The 18,132-nt window shown below is 31.8% G+C and overlaps 2 protein-coding genes across 9 annotated transcripts; one reads left to right on the top strand and one right to left on the bottom strand.

The window, feature by feature from the left end:
- On the bottom strand, nt 2,786-3,928 carry LOC104723992 (transcription factor TT2-like). Its single transcript, XM_010442433.2, has 3 exons — nt 3,745-3,928; nt 3,536-3,665; nt 2,786-3,456 (listed from the first exon to the last, which is right to left on the bottom strand). The coding sequence occupies exons 1-3, from the start codon at nt 3,881-3,883 to the stop codon at nt 2,940-2,942; spliced, it is 786 nt and encodes a 261-aa protein (XP_010440735.1). The 5' UTR covers nt 3,884-3,928; the 3' UTR covers nt 2,786-2,939.
- Nucleotides 12,570-15,288, top strand: LOC104723991 (DNA mismatch repair protein MLH3-like). Of its 8 annotated transcripts, XR_002033966.1 has the most exons (7): nt 12,571-12,899; nt 12,982-13,145; nt 13,245-13,296; nt 13,378-13,425; nt 13,521-13,663; nt 14,700-14,788; nt 15,006-15,288. XR_002033966.1 is itself a non-coding variant. In XM_019231665.1 (6 exons), the coding sequence occupies exons 2-6, from the start codon at nt 12,881-12,883 to the stop codon at nt 13,910-13,912; spliced, it is 675 nt and encodes a 224-aa protein (XP_019087210.1). In that variant the 5' UTR covers nt 12,570-12,732; nt 12,855-12,880; the 3' UTR covers nt 13,913-13,927. The 8 variants fall into 8 exon arrangements, 5 of the variants coding, with proteins under 5 accessions (XP_019087210.1, XP_019087212.1, XP_019087211.1 ...); XR_002033964.1 differs by having other exon boundaries at nt 12,570-12,899; nt 13,521-14,788; XR_002033965.1 differs by having other exon boundaries at nt 12,570-12,899; nt 13,521-14,826.

Below are 18,132 nucleotides of genomic sequence, written 5' to 3'. Positions count from 1 at the left end.
TTTTTTTTTTTTTTTTTTTTTTTTTAATGATATTTTACAAAATGGACTTTTTATTGGAAAAAATGGAGAAGCAAATAAATACCAGTTGCCAAGCTGTGGCCACCAAGGGGGGAAAAAAAAGTATCAACTGTCCAACAAAAAAAATAAAATAAAAGTATTGTTAATAAATGCATGATAGGGTGATTCAAGCACATAAATTCTGCTAATGTATTTGCTTTGCGTGATTATGTTTTTCATTTTGCATTTGGACGGTGATGACTACTTGACTAGCCTCCAACACTCGTTCAAGTAAAAAAAAACAAGACACAAATCAGTTTTTGTTATTTTTTTTTGTTTAAAGAGAGTCTATGTGCGTAATTGAATCACATTGAGTGCCCGCTTTTGATTTATTCTCTCATTAGCTGAGTATTAGTATTATGGTTGTTGAATATGTTGATTCTGGCCAGTTGCATCTCATATTCTTATCGAACTTTTCTCGCAGCTGTCGCAATTTTTTGGGATCCTAGGTGCTTTAATGACGCGGTAAAGGATTAACATTAACAGATGATTGAATAATATAGTACTTGGATATTATTTGGAAGTGTTATCTATTAGATAACAAAGCTCTTGAATGTAAATGGATCTTCAAGATTAAGAATTTGCGACTGATGACTCACTTCACTTGAGCGGTCTAATAAGACTTATATATATATATATATATATATGTGTGTATATCTTGTGATGTATGAAAATTGTCAAGACATATATCAGACATTGATTACAATGAGACATTTTTCTCTGATTGCTAAAATAGTGTATATACATATTTTTGTTCAACTGGCTACAACGCATGATTGAAATTTATACTTATTAAATGAATGTTTATAATATTTTTTCCTCATGGAAACCTTGATGAAGAAGTGAATATAAAGCCCCTCTTGGTTTTCACGTACCGTCTTCCAATAATGTTTGTAAGTTCTAAATATTTTTAACGTTATGAAATAAGCACGGTAGTGAGCTAGTTTTCCAAGCTTGCATGTCTTGCCACCGCCAAACAGATAAGGCAACCGTGGTAGGCCAAGTAACTACGCTAGGAAAAGATGAATTAATGAAACTTCTTGTAAGGTGTTGATTATTAGTTTTCCCGATTTATTGCGGTTGGTAGCGATTGGAATTCATTAAAGAAATCGTTTTTTACTGCTTAAAATCGCCCTAAATCGTCAAATTCCAAAAGCTTCTTCACGCAAGTATCTGCGTTTACGGACTTTAGCGGGAGGTTAAAAAAATAAAGAAAAAAATCACATAAATAATAAATCTAAAATATATTATAAAAGTTTATATATATTCACATTAATTCTAAACACTAATCATCCTCTTTAAATTTTCCAATATGAATAATAATTTGTGTTTCATCATAAAGTTTATTTGTTTCTTTTTTGAATAATTATTTATGTCTCTTTAGTAATTATGTTAATTTTTTGTACTTCTTCTGTCCCATTATATAAAAGTTTTTAGCTAAAGACACAAAATGAAAAAACAATAAATAATTTCTTATTTATAAATATTCAACCAATAGAAAAATATATTGCAGTATTTTTAAGAGTCATAAACTATTAAATTAATATAAATAGTACATAGAAACCTATAAAAAATCTTTTAAAATGGAACAAACAAAAAGCTTAAAAAGTCTTCTATAATTTTTCATAAATATATTTTTTGTGTTTTTTATACTTTTTATAATTGTAAATTATATTTATTTTGGTAATTTTCTGTTTAACCGCTATCGCACCCACTGATCAATTAGTCATAAATCTTCTCTGTAGACGCATTCATTTTCAACCGCTAAATCAATCATTCAACTTAACAATGCTTTTGAAACTGTAATTGTCCGTTTCTGAAAACTTTTGCAACCGTAATCACAAATGATGCGTTGGAATCAGTCATGCCCTAAGAATACCAAAACCAAGTTAAAGCAAGACAGACGTATCATGATATGCTCAAACTGCAAGGAAAAATGACACAATAAATTAGGATGTAAAAACCCGAATGTTGAGTCTGAAGCTAAAAGAGGGTCGACCAAGGAAAGAACTCCTTAGTTCACTTTCTTTTAAACCAATTTTGTTTTCACTACAGGAAATTGGGGTCTTAGAACAGGTCCGTCCATTCGTATGTAGGTAAAATCTCTCAGCATTAAAATATTTATAAGAAAAAAAAAAGGAAGAGAGAAGAGGAGAGAATTCCAGAAACACGATGAGAAACGACTCATAATAGGTTTCTCATATGGTTATTTTTTTTAAAATTAATTTAAATTAAAAATTCATATATTATAAAATGATTAAAGTATTCTATTTAGCATACCAATGGAGCTGCTCTTAATAGCACCTGAATATAAGTACCAAAGGTTAAATTTAGTGGTAAGTTAAATCTAGTAAAAAAGTTCAGTATACTGTATATACGAAACAATCATCTACTATCTATTTGTATATATACGATGATTCCATAAATGAAAAGAACAAATTCCTTACATTTATGACCGTGCCTGCCTATGAATAGACTATTCGTGTATATTAAAATGAAATTTCGTTATACAATATTGTAAAGTGGATTCGTATTACTAGGAACAAACAAACAACGCAAGTAGAAATTCATGGTAGGGTGGTGGTTAAGCGGTAGTTAGGCTATAATAAAAGCTCTATCATTGGCGTATGCTCTAAATTAATTAAACAAAATCTTTCAAAAAATAAATAAGTCGTGCGTATTTGCAGTAATATAAATAAATAAATATTATTAGGTTAAAGACAAAACTAATTTCCACAGCACTCGAAATTGTATAATTTATTTGTTTCTTTGTTCTCCTTATAGTAAGTTAGAATTTTAGGACTTAGAAGCGTTCAGACACATATACTTTTGTCCGTATAGCTAGAAAAGTATGTAATACTATATAGATGTTTGCGGTAGGTTCAACAGTTGAAGTTTCCGAGCCAGTCTTCATCGTCGCCATGGTGGTGATAAGAAGTGAAAGGTCTATTGAGATCGAGATTACCTTCAGCTGGAACCAAATCTCCCAAAATCTCCTCAGACGAAACAAGAGATGTTACGTTTCCACAGTCCAAACCATCAAAATCAATCAAATCCGGGAATAAAAACTCCGACTGGATCCTATCGAAATCGAACTCGAGATCTCCCATCAACGAAGATGACGTCCCACCTTGACCCATCATCTCTTGTTCTTTCAAAGGAAGTGGACTGATACTACTCTGCTTCTGAAGAGACAGATCCGAGAGGAGAAGAGCCTTCGAGCACCTCATCGCCTTTGTACGTATAACATGGACATTGTTCTCGTTCTTGGTCGAATGTTTTATACGTTTCGGTGGGTTGGTTTGAGTTTTGGGAAGTCTTTTGCGGAGGTTTGAGTTCCAATGGTTCTTTATTTCATTGTCTGTTCGGCCTGGAAGCCTCCCAGCTATCAACGACCATCTGCGTTAATTATCATACATGTCATGTAACAAATAATTTTACTACAAAAAAGAAAATTTCTATGTGTTTTGGTGAAAACCTGTTTCCAAGGAGATTATGGAGACGGATTATGAGTTCTTCTTCATCAGGTGCGATGTTCCCGCGCTTTATCCCCGGTCTTAAGTAGTTCTTCCACCGGAGTCTACAGCTTTTGCCACATCTCTTGAGCCCTTTTGTGTGTGCAAAAGACAATTATTGTAGGTAGAAGATATGATGTAACTATGAATAGATAGATAGATAAATTAGTACCAGCTTGGTTTGGGAGAGTGCTCCACTTGCCTTCACCATGAGTCGTGATGTAATCTCTAAGGGTCTTGTCTTCATGATCAGTCCAAGCTCCTCTGTTTAACTCCTCTCTCTTCAGAGCATTAGTCGTTCTCTTTCCCATTCTCTCTCTTGTGGTTGTGGCTGTGGTTGGTAAAAATTGTCTTTAGTGTTGTGTTGAGAATATATTCTGTTTTGTGTGTTAGCTGAGTAAAATCTTTATAGGGGAGTTGTCGCAAATGTCCGTACAGCAGTCGCTTTCAAAAACCCTCTGTCACACACACTTTGAAGTTTTAATGCTTTTCTCACCTGGTAATAATTAAGTTTTCGTGAAATTAATTCTGCGGAAGATTTTAACATCAAGAAACAACTTTTAATATGCTAAGTGTGAAAAGTGTTGAGAGCAGTCATCTACTTTTTTAAAACAAATACAAATGCAGTAAACTATGTAAATTATTCCATTTCAATAGGCTAAAGTCGGTTATAATGTCATTATACTCATGTTGATAATCTAGATATAGGTAAGTAAAATAGGCCCGCGTATAATCGAATTATTGTTAAGAAATATGAACATTTTCATCAAGTATAATCGAATGTGGTCAAAATTATCATTTTTTTTTATAATTGTATGTTGAACTAAAATTATATAAACATTTTTGGTTAACTTAACTTTAAAAATTATTTTTTTAAAATGCAGCATTTCTAATTATCTTATAAATATAGTTTTGTTACACAAAATGCGCAATATAACACCATTTGTAGTAATGTTATACGTATTATTAAATAATCAAATATAAATGTTGGCCTAATTATATATATATATATGTTTATTATAATTAGTTTTTTTAAATGAGATTTTCAAAAATACTTTTTTTTCTATGTCATTTTTCAAAAATATCTTTTTACGGTGTCTATTTTCAAAAATAACATTTTTAATATATAAACCCTAATTCCTAAAAACTATACCCTAAATGTAAAATAGAGAATTCCAACCCAAAAAATTTTCTAAAAATTAATTTCACATATTATAATGGGAGAGTTACTATAATATTACTAAATTGTTTCCTTATTACTAGAGTAGTACAAAAAGGTTGATAATTACTATAATAACTTATGTACCATTTGTACCCCTAAAACTAGTGTTAGAAAAAATGCAATTACAGAAAATGTCATTAAGAAGAAAAAAAACATTGGGAAGTGGGAGAAAGTCTATCGTTGGTTTGATGGTATACAAATCGGGTACATAAAAATGGTAGAGAAAGTTGGTATATTAACTTGGTAGACTGTAAGTGTACGGTAGATTAAAATGGAAGATTTAGTTGTAGTGATGGTACACTTATGTGAAAAGTAGATTAATTAGGTAGATTTATGTTCTTGGTAGATTAACTTGGTAGATTAATTGTGTTTGATGATAGACTTATTAATTGAGCGAGTTTTTAGATAGATTTTTTTTTGGTAGCGAAGATATTTTTGATAGACTTATTAACCGTTGCAATAGATATAATTGACAAACTTAAGCTGTTAATAGATTGTTTTGGTATACTTATATAATTAATAGATTTATCTGACAGATTTATAAAAATGTAATGGTAGACTTATAAAATATGGTAGAGATATTGTTGGTTATTGCGATAGATTTAAATCTGACTAGAATACCTCATATTTTGTTAGAGTTAGTATATGGTATACTAGACATGATAGACTTAGTTTTTGTTTTTTTTTGGTGACTATTGGAAAACATATGTTACATTTGTTTGCATTATTTACATGTTATTNGGTATACAAATCGGGTACATAAAAATGGTAGAGAAAGTTGGTATATTAACTTGGTAGACTGTAAGTGTACGGTAGATTAAAATGGAAGATTTAGTTGTAGTGATGGTACACTTATGTGAAAAGTAGATTAATTAGGTAGATTTATGTTCTTGGTAGATTAACTTGGTAGATTAATTGTGTTTGATGATAGACTTATTAATTGAGCGAGTTTTTAGATAGATTTTTTTTTGGTAGCGAAGATATTTTTGATAGACTTATTAACCGTTGCAATAGATATAATTGACAAACTTAAGCTGTTAATAGATTGTTTTGGTATACTTATATAATTAATAGATTTATCTGACAGATTTATAAAAATGTAATGGTAGACTTATAAAATATGGTAGAGATATTGTTGGTTATTGCGATAGATTTAAATCTGACTAGAATACCTCATATTTTGTTAGAGTTAGTATATGGTATACTAGACATGATAGACTTAGTTTTTGTTTTTTTTTGGTGACTATTGGAAAACATATGTTACATTTGTTTGCATTATTTACATGTTATTTTGAAGCTTATGTCTTTGTTCTTCCTCAACATGATTTGAGTATAATCGACCAAGAAATCAGACAAACAATATAACTCACTTTTTATAGGTTTTTAAGTTAGAAATCAGATGTTGAGATGAAAATCTATAATAGTTGAGTAAAAACCCCACAAGTGAAACCAAAAAAATAGACATAAGTCGTGAAAAAATAAAGTGAGGCAGGGGAAATTAGAGTTTTCAGTCGTATGTTAGAGGTAGAAGACGAGGATATTCTGGTAATTTCAGGTTCATTAAACCTAAAATTGAACGTGTACTTACATATAAACGTGTACGTACATATGAACGCATACATACACAAGTTATAAACGTGCATATNAACTTGGTAGATTAATTGTGTTTGATGATAGACTTATTAATTGAGCGAGTTTTTAGATAGATTTTTTTTTGGTAGCGAAGATATTTTTGATAGACTTATTAACCGTTGCAATAGATATAATTGACAAACTTAAGCTGTTAATAGATTGTTTTGGTATACTTATATAATTAATAGATTTATCTGACAGATTTATAAAAATGTAATGGTAGACTTATAAAATATGGTAGAGATATTGTTGGTTATTGCGATAGATTTAAATCTGACTAGAATACCTCATATTTTGTTAGAGTTAGTATATGGTATACTAGACATGATAGACTTAGTTTTTGTTTTTTTTTGGTGACTATTGGAAAACATATGTTACATTTGTTTGCATTATTTACATGTTATTTTGAAGCTTATGTCTTTGTTCTTCCTCAACATGATTTGAGTATAATCGACCAAGAAATCAGACAAACAATATAACTCACTTTTTATAGGTTTTTAAGTTAGAAATCAGATGTTGAGATGAAAATCTATAATAGTTGAGTAAAAACCCCACAAGTGAAACCAAAAAAATAGACATAAGTCGTGAAAAAATAAAGTGAGGCAGGGGAAATTAGAGTTTTCAGTCGTATGTTAGAGGTAGAAGACGAGGATATTCTGGTAATTTCAGGTTCATTAAACCTAAAATTGAACGTGTACTTACATATAAACGTGTACGTACATATGAACGCATACATACACAAGTTATAAACGTGCATATAAACACACAAATTGTTTACAAACAAAACATTCAAAACATGTACGTACACAAGTTATTTTAATGTAACATTCAAAACAAATACTTATGTGAGAAACGTGATAGCAATCATCATAAAGCGAACTATGTCATTTAATCTTGTTTGAGACTAATTAGGGAGATAAGTAAAACAACCACACATAAAGATATGTATAACTAAAAGGTGCAATATCACATTCTCTCACCATATTCTCACAATTACAAATAAACCCACCGTTGAGCATAGTTATAAAAGTGTCAAACCCACTGTTGAACATAGTTATAGAGGTGTCAAAAATATAAGCTATGCATGTTGCAGTTTGGGTGTACTTACATAACGTTCTTTTGTTTAATGTATGTTGCAGTTTGGTGTACGTACATAGCGTTCTTGAGATTAGTGTATGTCCATAAATCCGTTTTAATGAAGAATATTATTGTAATTTTGTAGTCATCTTCAACATATCTTCTTCTGCAACCCTAGCTAGGAGAGATGCCTTTGCCCACTTCCACGACCGTATCTTTCTCTAAGTTCCTACAACAATCAACCAGAAGAAAACGAAACTCACGCAAAGGCAAAACTAGATCTACAACTTTGTTCTCGAGAGAGAAAGTGATAGTGAGCCCACGAAACAATTGTCCAGCTCTGATAATTTTCTTTCTTTTGCCATGATTTTAGTCGAAGAAGATGAATCAAATTAGAAGGAATCAATCTCATGTTTTTTGTCAACCCAAATTTAAGAGAATCCCAAAAAAATCAGGAATCGATCCTTCAAGGTTTTTGTGTTCCCTTTCTCTTAAAAATCAAAGATAACTTTAAATGTAAATGGCATTACTGTAATAAAACAAACAACCATGGTTTATAAGTAATAGTCAAACTTTTTTGTATTGTTTTAGTAAGTCAGTTTTCAAACGTATTATTATTGTAATAAGACTACTTTTTAATAATATTCTAGGTAATTTCCCTATTGTAATTGTGTAAAAGAGGACAAAAAAGAAAATTTTAAAAAAAGGGTATTTTTAAAAAGGATATCTAAAAAGGGCATTTCTAACAAATTTTCTTTTTTTAAACTAACCTAGAAAATGAGATTGTTAATAGAAATACTAAATAAATATTTGAAAGGTTTTCTACCAAAAAAAAGCCTTCTAACTTGCTATTATTTGCAACTAGATAAGGCCCGCACGATGTGCAGGTATTGAAATCGTTGAAGAGAATAAATCTTAAACCCTAAACAATTTTTAAAAAATATATTTTTTTAAATTTTTGAAGTAAATATATAAATAATTTTAGTTAGAGAAAAATCATATTTGTATTTACCTTCATACACTTATTTATATTTTTAATATATTATAACAATTATTACAATAATCTAAAGCTAAATTGTACACCACCAAAATCATATTTGTATTTACCTTCATACACTTATTTATTTTTTTTTATATTTTTAATATAGTATAAAAATTATTACAATAATCTAAAGCTAAATTATATCTCACCAAAAATTTTGCCAAATACTCATCATTAAAAATATTATTATTGTCAAATTTCAAAAACTTTTCACAAAATATTACAAAATATTTTACATGCAAAGAATTCATCAAAGCAACATATAATATAGTAACCACGTACAATTTTACTGTATGTTTCACCATTAAAAATATGCTCTTAAACCCTATATTATTTTATTGTTAAAGTATGCTCTTTATCACCAACCTATAAAATGTCTTTTACAAATTTTATGTTGCTTGACATAATTATAGTTTTTTTTTCAACCATTGGGCCACAACAGGCCGGCCCATTAGCCTAATCCATATATTTGTAGGGAGCAGGACTCGATCTCTGGTGTAATGGTGCCTTATGCATTAAGGACTTACCTTAGTGCATTGGACATAATTATAGTTTTTATAATTACTAAAATTGTCTTGTGACATTATTTCTTTAACCCTTAGTTTTTTTTACTCCAAAGATATTTTGGATGAACAACTGGTGAAAATTATCTACTCTATTACAATGATTTTATGACCAATCCAATCAAAGTTTAGAAATTGAAAAAAAGTTAATATAACATAAGAAAAATAAAAATTTGAATATTATAATCATGATGATATATATAAAGCCTTAGATAATTCAGATATACAAAATAGAAACTTTATAAACAATACAAAACATGATATATGTCATAATCACGTTAAAGATCGATGCTTTATTTACTCCTCAGAAGTATCGTATTGTACCAAAACTACTTAGAACTATGACCTCATCTCAAATATTCTCGAATCGTAAGTTCTTAACTTATTTTTACCCGAATCAAAAGTTCTCATATATTTCTCTATATACCTGGATTTAAATGGTTAACGAACCAAATTCGATAGAAAACCAAATAAATCAGGTTTGAAACCAATTTTAAAACGGTTTACCGTTCCAAATTCCCAAATTACAAAATTGCTTCTCAATTACTCGGTCAAGCAGCTCTTGTTTCATTACCGGAATCATTGACATTTATCCAGAAGATAATACTCTAGCTTTTGACCAAATACATCAACCACCGACTAATCTTTGAAACTTATAACGCTACTAACTCTAGAATTACCTTTGGAACATGCATTAGTGTCTACATCCTCGATTAATATAGCGGGTTTTATATACTTTGATTCCATTTCATTGCATCTGATATCTTCCATTGAAGGGCCCGCACGAATAAAAGACCCAAAATATATCGGTAAAATTATATCATGAAAAAAATCAAAGATTAAAGCTTTTGATATAAACATGTAAATTTTATGTAGATATAATCATATTTTCTAAATTAGTTGTTCCTATTACGTTTCACAAATAAGAATTCTTTTGACATAACTTATGTTATTTTTTTTAGACTAGGTTTTGAACTCACGCTACGCGTGGGTTTATTTGATATATTTTGATAAAAATTATATATGATTGATTACGGTAATAAAATATTATCTCATAAAAAAAATTAAAATTAGTACTAAGAAAAAAAAATTAAATTTCAGATACACAATTTTTTAAAATATAAAAATCAGTTGTGTTATAAAATCAAATCTGATAAACAAAATCATAAATTTAACTTGACGTCCAGGCGCGGCAAATCAAACTGATGACCTCACATATCCTAAACCATTTTCTTTGATCACCAGAAAAATGAAACAATTTTATAATCATGAATTTAATTCGTTTTCATATTTAATTGATCACATACTTCTCTGTACCTTTCGAATAAAAAATCAAAACTTTCTGCTCAAAATCTCTTAAGGATCCAAAGAGATGCTTATCCTCTCAATCTAATCACTCAATAGTCAAATCACTCCCAAAATGTTTCTCAAGAAACAGACGGACAAAAGGAAATAAAGCCTCTTCCTTTATTTGGATCTAAACCCCTTTTACCAATCTTCAAAATCACACCTACAGTAAGAGAATGAGATTAATGAGTTTTTTTTGGAACAGAAACTGCCAAAAGAAGTATCCTTTAGACTAGATTTTGGCAGAAGAGTATAGCATGGGAAAGAGATTGATAAAGATATATTATACTATCATCAAACTCATGTGTACAACCGCATCACAAGTACAACAGTTTATATATAATATTAAGATATACATCTCACCAAGCTAAGCTAAGCTAAGCACTCATATTTCACCGCCATGAAACGAGAGAGATAAGGAGGAAGAAAACACAAGTGAAACAGAACGTTTATTTAATTAGTATATGTGAGGGCTTACTAACTTTACTTGAAGCACTGATATCAATTGATATCGGACGCTATATGCTTTGTCTGACTTGGGAAGTTCTCAGCTTTAAACAAGAAAAAGCACGTTTACAGAGATAGAAACAAGACAGTGTAATAATAAAAATCTAGAGAAGAAGGAAGCATAAATGCTGGCTCACATACAAACAAGTAGAAAAGCGCGAAAATTTGTTAAACAAACAAAAAAAAAGCTGCCTTTTAGTTTTTATTTTGTCCACACAGTGAACCAAAAACCCTTAAATCATTGTCTCTCTGTATATGTGAGTGTGTGCACTGTGTGTTCCTAATTAAATATTATTGGTTCCTACATAGCCCAAACAAAAAAAAAATAGTGACTATAAACCAATAATATATATATAGTTAAATTTAGATTAACAAAAGAACATATAAGGTATGTAATGATACAAAAATTATATTTCTAATTAGAAAGTTATTTTGATGTTAAAAAAATTTAGAAAGTTATTTTGTGTTATTTCTCATTCCCAATGTTCTTTTGTTTCATGAGGCTGTAAATTTATAATAATAATTAATTATTTAAAACCTTATTTATGTACTAATTAACAAAATAATATCAGAGTGATAACGAAATGATACTTATAAAGACAATACATAGCCTCATAGACAATAAAACAGACAGACAAAAGGAAACAAAAGAAAACAGTCTTAAACAGAAAGTATTTGTAACTGGTAAGTTTCTTTCTTCATTGTTACATACATGGAAATGCATGAGTATTACTTACTTATGAGTATTAAGCCAACTTTGTATCTTCAGTGTGTGATTTTGATCCTCAGGCATCCCTGTTACTCAAAAGATCTGAGATTGAAGTTGCATGTGATGTGAAGATTTTAGTAATGTCATTGAATCTTGCTTAGTTGGGAGATTGTTGAAAGGAACACACACTATCAAGTGGTGTGGAGATAGCTTTTGTTTCGTTTGCTACTACATCCGCTAAAGACTGGAAGAACAATACATAAATTCACTTTTGGATCAGAAGGTATAATTTCTCCCATTTTTAGTTTTATTTTTACAACTATATAAAGTGCACTTAGCGCGTTCTGTTTCATGATTTCAGATTGAAATGTTGTGGAAGATCAACCACAAGAATTTTGTAAACCTGCTTGTGCACTGTGAGGAAAAGGAACCTTTCACCAGGATCTTGATATTTGAATATGCTCCAAACGGATCACTCTTTGATTGTCAGTACTTGACAAAAACTACAATGACTTATGTTTTTGGCTCGTTTTATTTGTGATCCAAATGAGAAGCAAATCATTTATCTTTCTTTTTTGGGTCACAGGTCATTTATCTTTCCTTTTTGGGTCACAGGTTACTTAAGAATCGTTTTATTTGTGATCTAAATGAGAAGCAAATCATTTATCTCTACTTAAAAATAACCGTTGTAAAAAAAGCCAACTGTGCAATATACAAAAAAGAACTTCAGTATTTTGATTTAACTTTTGTGAGGCTTGTACAACGGTTATTTTCCAATTCCGAATCTCAATATTTTCCAACGGCTATATTGTATATGGTACAATAAACAACGAAACGGCACCGTTTAAAGGCTTAGCAGAGAGAGAGAGAGAGAAAAGTCTTTATTTTAACACCCGACGCTCCCTTCGTAAACCTAATTAAATTAAAGTTCTCTCTGCTCTGCTCTGCTCTCATCGTCTTCTTCCTTGAGAGGCGATTTGTTGATTCACTCCCGACGAAATCAAGTTCAAGAGAAGAATCAATCAATCTCTTGCGAGGAGAGATCCACAGTCTCTAGATAAGTTCTCTTCGCTTATTTTATATGAGGATTTCTAGATCTTTCTTTGCCTTTTTTGATTTTATCCCGTTTTAGGGTTTTCAATTTCCGTCGTATTGACTCTGTTTTGTTCTTTTTATCCTTTAGCGACGATCAATCACTTCCCAGTTCCCATGAAATCGCCATCTCTAGGTAATTTCGATTTGATTGTCGTTAGGGTTTCCGCGATCTCCAATAATTGATATCCCCCGAATTGCTTCTTGAAAATTTTGGGGGTTTTTGTTTCTCCGTGTTTCAGTCGGGATAATTCAGGGGATGAAGTCGATCAAGCCTTTGCCTAAGGGTGTTCATCACTCCAAGCGTTCTGGAATTATGATGTTTGACATGACGAGGAAGGTCGTGGAGGAACTCGTGTTCAACAATCTCGATGCGACCAAGGTCCGCAATAATCAAATTAAGTCCTAATCGATCGATCTCTCCCCTTCTACTTCTGATCTGGTTCTTTGGATTTCTTTTGATCGATCTCTCTATTTTCAGGTTTCTATCTTCGTGGGTGTTGTTTCGTGCTCTGTCAAGGTTGTGGATGATGGTGAGTATAGCTCCATTATGATTACTTTTACCTCATGATTAAGTCCTAATTTGGAAATATTTTACTGGTTTTGGTTTTCAGGATCAGGCGTTTCCAGAGATGATTTGGTTTTGTTGGGAAAAAGATGCAGTAAGTTGTGGTGATCTTTTATGTTTGATGCACATATGAAGGCCACTTCTTAGTTTTCGATTGATAAACTTACCTTAAGCAATCTGTGGAAACAGCCACTTCAAAGTTTCATGATTTGGAGTCAGCCAGTGAAAATTTTGGATTCCATGGAGGGGCGTTAGCGTTAGCTTCGATATCAGATAATCTCGTTACTGGAAATCAGGACAAATATATTGGGAAGCCTAATGGTTATCGAAAGGTATGGGATGACTTTGATGCTACTCAATACTCCTACATAGTTTGTGTGGCGTTAGGTTATAATTATGGTTTTAAAACAAAAATCTTACTTTCTTTGATTTTAGTATTTTCGGTTATAGGTTTTCAACTTAACGTCTACTGGGTTTCAAAATCGTTTACTCTGCCTATAGTTTTGTGTGTGTCTGTGTTCCTTATAGGTTTGGTTTTATCTGGTGTATCATACGTTTTTGATTGCTTGCCAATTAACTAGTCACACGTTCACTCATATGATGAGCTAGTCATAACTACAATTGTTATGTATTGGTATGCAAATACTCCTTGTCTTGTTTCTATCGAGGTAATCTAAATTACCTCTCTGCTTGTCCCTGTCCCTTGAATGCATGGGGGTTCCTAGTCACCTTAAAATACAAATGCCTCGGTTTGGCTGAGGTAATATAAATTACCTCTCTGCTTGTCCCTGTCCCTACTGTCCCTGTCCCTTGAATGCATATGGGTTCCTAGTCACCTGAGCAAAGAAACAAATGCCTCGGTTTGGCTGAGGTAATTTTAATTACCTCTCAGCTTGTCCCTATCGGTATAATTGTCCCTGTCCCTTGAAATGTATTCAGGTTCCTAGTCACCTGAGCAAAGAAACAAATGCCTCGGTTTGGCTGAGGTAATTTTAATTACCTCTCAGCTTGTCCCTGTCCCTATCGGTATGATTGTCCCTGTCCCTTGAATGCATACGGGTTTCTCGTCACCTGAGCAAAGAAAACAAATGCCTCGGTTTGGCTGAGGTAATTTAAATTACCTCTTTGTCCCTGTCCCTATAGGTTTGGTTGTCCCTGTCTCTATAATGCATTCAGGTTCCTAGTCACCTGAGCAAAGAAACAAATGCCTCGGTAAGGTTGAGGTAATCTAAATTACCTCGCTGATTGTCCCTGTCCCTAGAATGCATATATTATTCGGGTTCCTAGTCACCTGATGCTAAAAGCAAATGCCTCGGTTGTTGAGGTAATCTAAATTACCTCTCTGATTGTCCCTGGCCGTGATCTCAGCATAATGAAGCAGTCCCAAATTTTTAAACTGCTTGGGTTGCAGAAATATGACGTCCATGGAGCATGATCACGCTTACATTTAAATTGAGGTATGTGAATTTCTTGATATTCTACGTCTGAAAATCAGGTATGTGAATTTCTATTTCGTTAATATATGTTTATTACTTGATTCAGTTTCGTTATCTCTAAGGTTAATGTTTTCTGTTGTTTAACAAATTCATTACTGTGTCTACCCATTCTCGACAAGTAGCAAACAAACTAACATAGGTCTTCTAACATTGCCTTTTTATCTTTCTTTGCATGCAGTTGTTCTCGGGTTTCTGAAGATCGTCATAAGAGTTTCAGGTTATTCTTTAGCTCCCTTTGCAGTTTGCATGCAGTTCTCGGGGTTTTTGTCTGTTTTCTGTAAGTGTAGCCGTGTTACCATCTAGATGACTATGCGACAGGAATTTTACTTTTGAAGATCGTATAGCTGGTTGGGGTTGTCATTTCTATTTTGATTAATTTATATATGATGTTTACATTGTTGAAAGTGCAAACTATTTTTCTCTAAATAGTGTGGAATGACTACTACAATGAGTGTTTTGTCTGTGTTGGTTCATATTTGATTCTTAGGGAAGCTTATATCTGAAATCTCTTTTGCATTTGTAAGCTGTGGTTGTTGGTTGTCTTGTTATTGTTGTATACCCTTGTTTGTTTGGGTTTCCCCAGTGATGAAATGTCTACAATTGTTTGTCTTGGTAGGATCTTGTTTCCTGTATACAACTTACATATATATAATTGTGACAACCAATGATTAGAAAATCATTTATTTACATGCCGTGTGAGTGTTACTATAGTTTCTTCTTTTGTGTGTTTTCTTTAATATCTGAAATCTCTTTTGCATTTGTAAGCTGTGGTTGTTGGTTTGGGTTTCCCCAGTGATGAAATGTCTACAATTGTTTGTCTTGGTAGGATCTTTTTTCCTGTATACAACTTACATATATTTAATTGTGACAACCAAGCTTGATTAGAAAATCATTTATTTACATGCCGTGTGAGTGTTACTATAGTTTCTTTTTTTGTGTGTTTTCTTTAAGTGTAGCCGTGTTACCGTGTAGGTGACTATGTGATAATTCAGTTTATTCGGGAAGATCGTATAGCTGGTTGTGCTTGACATTTTTATTTTGATTAAATTATATTTGGTGTACACATTGTTGAAAAAGCAAACTATGTCTTCGCTGACTAGTGTAGAATGATTAGTACAATAAGTGTTGTCTGTGTTCATTCATATTTCATTCTTAGAGAAGCTTATGTCTGAAATCTGTCAGGCTTTTCTTGATGTGATCCATTTGTCTTGTGGAAAGATAGGAAGTTGTGTGCAGCGATAAAGCTATGCATGTTTGGATTTAGAGTGCATTGTCTCACTGTGATTCCTTATTCCAATTTAAAATATTGGGTTACCCTTTGCATCATGTAATTGATGAAACAATCTTGCTGTTAGTTACTAATTTCTCGGTTTTTGTCTCTATGGAAGTGTATTGTGTGGTCCTTCTCTTTTGCATTATCAGCGGTTGTCTTCTTGTTATTGTTGTATGTCCTTGTTTGTTTGGGATTTCCCAGTGATGAAAAATGTCTACAGTTCGGCTGTTTTTGTTCATTTTTCTTATCCTAGTTATGTTTGTTTTAACGATATTGTGTGCTATTATGATCTGATAGATAAATCGAGTTTGATGAAGGATCGTTTATAACTTTAAGAATATAACAACCTCCTCCCCCACCTCTCTCTCTCTTGCTGTAAGTGTGAACCACTATTAATAACCTACATAAGATTCAGATTAGGAGAAGAAATTATAACTCTGGTTTTTCTTACTTCGTTATTGTTTGTTGAAAAGATAAAATTCTCACACATATCTTCTCTTATGTTTGAAAGATTTCAAACAAATACAATTAAAAAGTGGTATACACGTTTGAACCACTGAATCAAACATCTTAATTGTCTTAGTTGATTCTTAGAGAAGCTCATGCTTGAAATCTCTTTTGCATTTTTGTCTTCTTATTATTGTTGTTGTATGCCCTTGTTTGTTTGCAGTTTCGAAGTGATGATGTCCACAATTTGGCTGTTGTTCATTTGTATGATATTGTGTGTTTCTATCATTTATGTTGTTCTTTTTATTTTATTTATTGTGAATTTTTCTCTTTAACCTAATTTTTAGAAATAAGTACATCTGCTCTCGTAAGATAGTTATTTAAAGCTATCTTACGTGATCTGAAACGTGTCTCACATAGCCTGCTTGTTACGGTTGAAGCTGAATAATGCATGAGTTCTTTTAGTTTTGTAAATCTTATGGCATCTGATTTGAGTGTGTTTCATGTTACGTATTCTTTCTTGGTCCTATTCTTGTTATGGCTGACGTTGGTTATTTGGGATTCAGCCAGAGGTGGATGCAGGTTTAGGTGTTATTCCTGTTGCAATCATCATCATGTAAAGTTTCCTTGCACTCACATTATGTCTCTGCTTCTATTGTTTGAGCTCTTAGAAGTTAAGCTTTTTTTACTTGCTATATACTAATGCTTTTTCCGTTTAGTCAGTCAAATTTCCATGGAACACTGAGCTGGTGTTAATTTTAATATTTGGTAGGGTCTTGTTTCCTGTATACAGAGATCACAACTGCACATTTATTTGTGGCAATTGATCTTGATTAGAAAACATGTACTTGCATGCAGTGTGAGTGTTGTTACTACAGTGTTTTTTTAGTTTGGTGTGTTTTATTTAAGTGTAAAGATCGTATAGCTGGTTATATGCTTGACATTTCTGTATTGATTAAATTATGTTTGGTGTTCACATTGTTGAAAGAGCAAAGTATGTCTTCTCTGACTAGTGTAAAATGAGTGTCTTTGTTGGTGTTGCTTCATATTTGATTATTAGAGAAGCTTATGTCTGAAATCTGTCATGCTTGTCTTGATGTGATCTATTCGTCTTATGGAAAGATATAAAGTTGTGTGCTATATCCATCCAGTGGTCGAACTATCTTACCAACATTAACTTGTTGTTTTCCGATGAACAACCAACCTCTCATAAAATTCAATCGTACGTATTGTGACACATCGACAAAACTAGTACAATCTCCTATGGAAAATTGTAAATTACAATTTTCCATTTAACTGATGACACATCGACAACACGCTATAAAAATCTTCTATAAAATGTCGCTCTACTTAAAGATAAAAGAAAACTTCTGTGAATGCTCTGTTTCATTTGATATTGAATACAATAGTATATAGTTTGTTCATTATTGGAAAGACTTATGACCTGATGAAGTATACTTGGTCTAGCAAGAAATATGCGTCTTTTCTCATTTTCCTCCTCTATCCTCCATGTTTTCTTACCATAAAGCAAATCTTTTCTCATGATCAAGAGGAAAAACAAATTTACATGTCCAAATCATTATAA

The sequence above is a fragment of the Camelina sativa genome, chromosome 11 (genome assembly GCF_000633955.1).
Source record: "Camelina sativa cultivar DH55 chromosome 11, Cs, whole genome shotgun sequence".
NCBI classification, from domain to species: Eukaryota; Viridiplantae; Streptophyta; class Magnoliopsida; order Brassicales; family Brassicaceae; genus Camelina; species Camelina sativa.
This window is presented reverse-complemented; position numbering and strand designations above follow the sequence as displayed.